An 8,520-nucleotide genomic window follows, 5' to 3' on the forward strand; every position below is an offset into this window, starting at 1 on the left:
ACAACAGAGGATGGCTGCAGACACCCATCTGTGCAGCACAAACAAGCTAATAGGCAAGAGCAGAAACACACAGGTTAAAGAAGTAGACATACTTTTTATTTAATTGTTCTGTACATAAAGGGTCAATACCAGCACAGGTGTTAACCATGGGAAATATTAACACATGTAAATGGCATAAGAAAATAAAAAGGCACAATTTTCAGTTCTTAAGTAAAGGACAGGCTTTCCTAGAATACGAGGCGAGAGCACGTAATACTGTTAATGTCTTTATGAAATAACTGGGTAGCGAGAGAAAAGCAAGTTCACCTCAGGTAAGGAAACTATCAGCGTGTATTGCTCGATTAGAATTTATTAATTTTAACATGAAAAACCCACTCGGATGTCCACGCATACCAGCTAGAATTAAAACTTTTATCCAATAAAATATAACAAAAAGCAGCTTTTCGTCCAGGTGAACCGTTTCCTCGGTCAAGAGATCATGCACGTAGGGCAACCAGCAGGCATTTTTCCCTTTTGGAAGTCACTTTAAAAGACACACGTACACAAAAAAACTTTTAAAAGCACAATTTAAATGCCAAGTCTGACCACACACACGCACACAAATTAGAGATGGAGAGGGAAGAGACATTTTACGTTAGTTCTGTTCAATCTTGAGGTCCTGCTGGTTGTTGCACAGTAAGAAAGACGTGCACAATCCGAGCTTTTAATAACATTTAAAATAGTCAGTCTGAGATGGGCTCTCATGCACTGAAAGCAGAAGTCTTATTCAGAAGGCATTCGTGGGATTTCATTGGTTTGCTGAACATCTCGCTTACCCTGGCGCCCGTCACCAAAAGGAGCATTTTAGACTTTAGTCGTTTCTGGAGGGAAAAGCTGACCATATTACTAATGACCCAGGCAGAGGCTTGGCACTTAGAGGGACAAAGTTGGTTTTGGTCACAGTAACTCCAAAAAATGTCTAACTAATTTTAAAGAGGTACTGTATGGCATTGAAGTTTTCAAGATAAGTAAAATCAATTTTTTGATCAGATGGCACAAACAAAGATAGCAATGGAATCAACACAAGGACATAAAAATGGTGGCAAATTATGGCAAAAAACTGCAGAAATGCCTTTTCTTCTCAATCTTTTTGATTTTACGGATAAAAATAAATTAAAACAGAAATGAATCAGTCACTCATCAACTCACAGCCAAACGTGTGTGGTACAACAGGGTCTTGATTTGGGGGGGGGGGGGGGGGGTTACTGGCTGGTCAGCTCCTCGTTGGCCCAGTGCTCTAAAGGTTACACAGATAATGCCTTTTCCCTTGCAACACACACACACACACACACACACACACACACACACACACACACACACACACACACACACACACACACACACACACACACACACACACACACACACACACACACACACACACACACACACACACACACACACACACACACACACTCTCCAAGACTTCTGACAAGACAAATGTTCAGGGGGAGAGAGAGAAAAAAAAGACATATCACGCACGTGCGCACACTTTTACATGCAAAAACGACTGATGCCCAGTGATGTTCTGGAAAACAAAACTGCCCTCTGTAAATACGACAGAAAGATAAAATGAACTAAGGGACAATAGTTCATGTTTTCGTAGAGCTCTGGTGTCCACAGCTGTAAACGGTCAGAAAGCCTTGCCACAGCTGGCAACATGAACAGATGGGGTCACCGTCATAGCACAGCCCCCAAGCAGGCAGGAACATAATGGCGACACCGCTGGGGAGAGGCAGACACGGCCAGCTGCTTCAGGTACGTGTCGAGAGGCTTCAGCTCAACTCCTGAGTCAGTCACTCTCATCAGGATTCAGGGGATCTATAATTTTGACATGGGTGAAAGGGAAGAGACCCCTTCGTCCATTCACTTCGCCTTCCCACTGGCCGCTGATGTTCATTCGTGTCACATTAACAATATCCCCGACCTAAGGGAAGGAGAGACAGATTTCATTAATATTTTACACAGAAATATAACTAAGCTTAAGGGGAGCAAAGATATCTCAGTGGGACGGGAATAAACACATTTTCAAACTGTTGTTACCTAGAAAAAGGAGTTACTGCGTTTCAAATAGCACCAGCAACAGAGGTTTTGTTTGCTAGGCTGTTAGCAAGGGAACCATCAGAGGAATAAAACATTTAGAACAACTATCTATTAAAGTATATACAGTGGTACAGAAAGTATTCAGACCCCCGTCAATTTTTCACTCTTTATTATATTGCAGACATTTGCTAAAATCAAATAGAATTTTAGACATTTAAGCAGATTTATTAAAAAAGACAAACTGAACTATCACATGTATTCAGACCCTTTGCTCAGTATTTAGTAGAAGCACCCTGTTGAGCTAATACAGCCATGAGTCTTCTTGGTAACGATGCAACAAGTTTCTTACACCTGGGTTTGGGGATCCTCTGCCATTTTTTCCTCATTAATTACAAACAGCACATCATATTGACCGAAAAACAAATAATTTAAAGAATTTAAGCAGATTTATTAAAAATGAAAAACTGAAATATCACATGGTCCTAAGTATTCAGACCAGGTTTTTTATTTACCAAGAATTTTCATGTCTCAGTGGGGCGACGGTGGCAAAGGAGTTAAGTGCTCGCCCCGTAATCAGAAGGTTGCAGGTTCGAGCCCCGCTCAGTCTGTCGTCGTGTCCTTGGGCAAGACACTTAACCCACGTTGCCTGCTGGTGGTGGTCGGAAGGACCGGTGGCGCCAGTGCTCTGCAGCCTCGCCTCTGTCAGTGCACCTGTGGCTACATTGTAGCTCATCCCCACCAGTGTGTGAATGGGAGTGTGAATGATTGTGTTGTAAAGTACCTTGAGGGGTTCCGGGACTCTAGAAGGCGCTATATCAAATACAGGTCATTTTAACATAAAGCTCTGGTACGCCTGTTTCAGGGGGTAGAAGGTAGAAGTGAGCCACAGCAGAGGTGAGCTTCAGACAGCAGGATTTGGAGTCTTATTTACTGATATTTGAACATCTTGACTCTGCTTGGCTAACAGCAACGTGACTTCACCTCTGACTTTGTTTACTTTGTAACGTTGATGCTTTATCACCACAAATAACACAAAGTCGGAGAAGTTCTGCTGTATGGTGGAGTTGCTAATGCTAACGGTTAGCTTCTACCGGCCAGTAAGTTCTCTACCTTCTTCTGGACACTAAACCAACAACAGCCTCCCCTGTTACGAGCCAAGATGGGGCAGTATGTGAAGGCTAACTTGACATGATGACACGATGTCACTGGCTTCTCCCATTTGAGCGTTGACCTGTATATTTTCTATCAGTGGCTAATGGAATGGAAATAGGGGTTGAAGAATATCTTCACAGCTTTATGCTTATATGCTTTAGCTTGTATGTAGGTCTGCAGCTATCGAATATTTTAGTATTCGAGTATTCTATCTTATCTTACATCGATTAATCGAGTATTCTATTAGATGATGTTTCAAGTGAAATGAGATCATGGTCTGCTGCTAAAAATATGAAAATAAAAAGCAAAATTATAAAAGGCTCAATAATATATATTAAATTGGTGTTGTCTAGTTCCCCCTTTCCCAGCTGATATTTATAGTTAAATATTTTATGGAACAACATTTAACTTACATTTCATTCACTATTTAAGTTTGTATTTACCTCATTCTAGTCAAAAAACATATATAAAATATTCACATATAATGAGTAGAATGTGATTATTTCATTAACATGTTCAGTAGTAAGCTACTAGAAATGCTAACATTAAATTTCTACTTGTAACAAAGTACTTGTGGTATATTTATTTTATTATGTATGGGTTGGCAACATAATCTAGTCTAAATTGCATTGAAATGTAAAAGGGTTAGCGAATTATATGCTACAACGGCTTGCCAAAGCCTTCTGCGGCAGACGGAGCAGACTCGTAGCAACAACCAGACGGTAGTTGCAGAGGCTTTGCCCCACACAGCTGCAGAGATCCACAAATAAATGGGATGGTGGGGATTTTTCTTCAGCTTGTGGAGTTTAGTCATTCACAACCATCACGTTTTTTTCTGAACCACACTTGCGTGTGAGAATGCTACCCACTAACTTAGCATTAGCAATTCTGCTCGTAGTTTAACTCTTGATCCCAAACTTTGGACCGTTTCTGCTTTTTACAATGGTTTCCGTCTTTGCTGGTTTCTCTATTTTTGTCCCCGGCACCTAGATCACCACGCAGTGCTCCAGTAAAATGTGTTCAGACTGTGGAGTGCACATTTAACAAAGCTTCAGATAAGTGAAAAAAATGAATCGATGAATTTAATGAATCGAACCATTCGATGATTCGTTTCAGCCCCACTTGTATGTTACACTCAAAAAAACTGATCATATTTTCAAAAACAAATAAAAAAAACAGTTCCTCAGTGAACTTGGTCTTTAATCAACAGTGAATGAATACAGGTGATACTTGATCTATAAAAAGATGTCTCCAGTACCTAGTCTGCTTTACCACTACACAATAAGCCACAACGATACTAGTGACACAAACACACTTAAGTTTCAGTTCTCAGTTACACATAATGCCCATTTCTGCATTAACAACATCTGTCCTGTCAAGTGACTGATATGCTTTCAATTACTTTTAAAAACAACCTAGACAAAAAAAAAATGTCCTTGTTTTAAGGCTACTATACTATACTTAGCTTAAAGCCCAATGACCTGGTTTATTCTGCTCATTCACAAGGTACACTAATGTCTGGACAAGGGTCAGAAACGAAATGCATCTCTCCACACAACACTACCGATCTAGCTTACATCCTCTAACCGCTGACAAACTCTGATGTCACCAAATGGCAGCAAAGCTTGCTCTAAAAGAACTTCCATTTTTATCTCTCCCCTGGGGAAATCACCACAGCTGTACCTGCTAAGTAAATCGAAGCTCCACTGTAGCACACATTGTAATGTAGCATGTTTCAACATGCTGTTTAAGCAGAAGTGGCCAAGAATATGGCTAAGAAACGCAGCACACATGAATGACAAAAAATGCTGTTGGGTTGCTTTAAAATTAAAAATGGACAATAAGCTGCAGTGAGAGGGAAAAAAAAATATTGAGATAACCATCAAACCACTGAGTGGGAACCCAGGTCACAATATTACGGTTATTCTCACCAAATAGCACCCAACAGACCTTTATCCAGCATGTTTAACTTTTATCCCTGCTTCAACACTGCTGATTCACCTGTTCAGCAGCTCATCAGGTCTGCTTATCATGATACAGGGTGTCCCCCAGCTTGGACCCTGCCAGGTTACGCGCCCCCGCCCCCCATGAAAGAGACAGCAGCAAATTCAGGAGAGAAATAACTAGAATTAAAAATAAACTTTGATCTATTTTTGTTTTTAAAACCAATAAAGGTGTTAAGTTGTGGGGAAAAAAAAGACATCTAGGTGGCCCAGAAGAACATTCAGTCACCTCGCCTGACTAAAACTGACTAGGGGAAACATTTTAATTTATAAATGACAATCATGCAGGTTTGCAGCCATGTCAGTATGTTACAGTTGGTGTGTTCATGGGCAAAACACTTCACCCTCCAAGCTTGATGCTGCTGCTGGTGGTGGTCAGAGGGGCCTGTGGCACCTGTGTATGGCAGCTTCGCCTTTGTCAGTGACTTTCAAGCAGCTGTGGCGACATTGTAGCTCATCACCAACAGGGCGTGAATGTGTGTGTATGGATGAATGATTCACTATAGTGGAAAGCACTTTGGAGTCCACTGACTCAGAAAAGCGCTTTACAAGTGTGGATCATTTATCATAAAAGTAGTCAAAAACAGGTTAAAGCCACTCCTACTTGGAAAAGGTTAATATTTGCATAAAAGCACATTAAAATGTAAGCATAACGAACACCAAAGAACTGGAAGAGTGATTTGAGTTATTCTGGGACTGTTTCACACCCTGATGAAGCAGCCGTGTAGTTTCAGTACTGGTGTCCAACTCCGTTCTGTTTAAGGGAACTTTACTGGTGACTTTAACACATTCCATTTTGTACGTTATTGATTTTACAATTTTGTGCGTGTTGGTAAGCTGTCCAAGTAACTAAAACTGAATCATTTTTAGAAATTCTGCTCCGAGATGTTTCTAATACAATTTTAACACAGCTTATCTTGTATACATAGTAATATTTTGTTCTTCCATGTGCAAATTTTTATGGTAATTGTTCGTTAAATACATAATATATTAAAATGTCCACCAGAATAGAATTGGTAAAGGACTAAACTGAAAAGAGGAAAGGAAAAGCTGGTCCAACACATTTCACATCTGGTGCAAACTTTAACATTGACCGAATAAAAAAATAAAAGTTCTACAATACCTCTAGAGCAAGAGCTGTTTTGTCATAGGCACATGGCACTCGTTTCTGGATAGCCTTTGCCACAACAGGACCATTCGGCATGGAGGGAAGTGGATTGATGACTGCTCCGGGTGTGCCGGGAGGCAGCGGGGATGACGTCTGAGGTTGGGCGTAGGCGTTAACAAGGGTGTGAGAGGGCTCAGGTATCCCGTAACTGTTGGAGTTGCGAGATCCGTGTGTGGGCTGGCCAGGGTGGGGTGGTCGTACCAATTTCTCAACGTAGGGCACAGGGATCATACCGACACGTCCGTCTCTATTTTTGGCACTCCACCACTGTTCCTCAGGCTTCTCCAGGATGATGAGGAGCTCACCCTTTTTGAATGGAAGGTCCTCCGCGTCGCTCCCAGTGAAGTCGTATAGTGTCCGCACATACTCCAGGTTCTCCTCTAAGCCAATCATAGGCTGAATGGGACTGCTGATGGTACTTTGATACCTTGGGAAGAGAAACATCAATCACTTTACTGATGCAACTCTGTTGTCAAAGCAAAACTGAAACAAACAAAAAAACTAAATTATGGGCATTATGTACCCTTAAAACTTAGGAAATAAACCTAAAAACTAGTGTATAATTGTTTAACTGGGATCTATGTGTGCTTTCCACAGACGTGGTTTAATCACAATAGTTTAAAATACATGACAACTACAAAAAACAACAATTTAAAGGGGAAAATTAAGTAAAGGCATTAGTATACATCCAAATAAGCCAAACCCAGTATCCACATCTTGTTTATTAACCACGTCTCCACAGGCTTTAAATGTGTAAACCAGATGTGCAAAACTCGAACTGTGCAAACTATGCTACAACCGGTTATAATAAAATATCTAAGAGAGTAGTTCGTGGTCACAGGAGGGATTTTTACCTGGGAGCAGGTTCTATTAGCGTAGTCGTGTCCAGGTAGTGGATTTTGTAGAACTCCAGGAGAGCTGGGAGGTGTTCAAACTCTTGGTCGCCTATCTTAAACCTCTTGCTGGGCAAAGAATTGATTATATAGTGAGAAACCTTGGAGTTCTCCGACACTGACAGCACATAGTCGCCTGGGCAGGTGGAGGAATCTCGAACTAGAAACATGCCATGCCTCTGTCCCTGTAACCTGTTCTGTGCTTCCTGTCGTGACACGGGTCCAAAATACCAGGCCGAGCGGTCGGATGACTCAAACCGAGCAGTTGACATTTCTGTTCAAATATAAGTTAATAGAAATTTAAAAAAAAACACGTGAAAGTGGGAGTTCAAGCAATCGTACTCTCACAGCAAACCGTTGGTTTTGGAAGATGCAGGGCAGGGCATGCGCCACCCTGGAACGGTTTCCAGTAATTTCTGCACAAACGCTGCAGGCTCTGTCGACCTGAATAAATAAGAAAAATCAAAATAAATCTGAAGTTTTCAGGAATAGGGAGCGAGTGACTTGATCCAACTTTGGAGCATAATGCGCTTCCTCTGGCTCAGCAGTCCGAAGCTGAAGAATTGTTGAAGGAGCCAAAACGAAGAGAATGATTAACTGACAGAAAACAAACACCGTCGGAGACCCAAGCTGCAAACGATCAAAGAGGCTTCCTTCTTTTCGTTCCGCCTTCCGAGAAAACACCAAGCTTTTCTACAAATTGTGTATCTCTTTCAGACAGTGTCAGTTATGAGAACGGAAAAGGTGGCCTCAGTTTTTCATCCGATGAATCCCCATGTCAGCAAAAGGTTGACAGCAGCCGCTGGTAGGTAACAAGTAAATAACTCAAATCCCTTTCACGGCGAGGCACGCGTCAAATAAAGAGCTTTCCGAGTTCCTTCTCTGAGTCGAAGCAGAGTTTTGAGGCAACACAGCAAGAAAAATGGCGGCCCCGCAACACGTCTTCACCCGAGAAACAAATTCAATGCAGCGGTGTGTCTGCCGCGTGAGCATCCCAGGACTTGGACTCGCACTCCGGAGCTCCCGCGTGCATTCCTGACGGCTCACGAAGTATCCAGACTCGGACAGTCTACGTTTTGTACTTTCCTTTCTTTTCCCAAGCAAGTCCTCCTCTTTCTCAAGCCAACCAAAGTGCGAGCTTTAGACCCAAAAAAATGGCGACGGGAGGGCAGGTCCCGCTTTCTAGCTGCACGTCACCGACTACCAGAGAAGGGGAAGGGGC

General features: G+C 41.9%; 1 protein-coding gene across 1 annotated transcript; it reads right to left on the reverse strand.

The window, feature by feature from the left end:
• Positions 1–74: 74 nt before the first annotated feature.
• On the reverse strand, positions 75–8,520 carry crkl (v-crk avian sarcoma virus CT10 oncogene homolog-like). The gene is made up of 3 exons (XM_015976925.3): positions 7,260–8,520; positions 6,361–6,832; positions 75–1,966 (listed from the first exon to the last, which is right to left on the reverse strand). Exons 1-3 carry the CDS (start codon positions 7,568–7,570, stop codon positions 1,832–1,834), a joined length of 918 nt encoding a protein of 305 aa, XP_015832411.1. The 5' UTR covers positions 7,571–8,520; the 3' UTR covers positions 75–1,831.

The sequence above is a fragment of the Nothobranchius furzeri genome, chromosome 6 (genome assembly GCF_043380555.1).
Source record: "Nothobranchius furzeri strain GRZ-AD chromosome 6, NfurGRZ-RIMD1, whole genome shotgun sequence".
Lineage (NCBI taxonomy): Eukaryota > Metazoa > Chordata > Actinopteri > Cyprinodontiformes > Nothobranchiidae > Nothobranchius > Nothobranchius furzeri.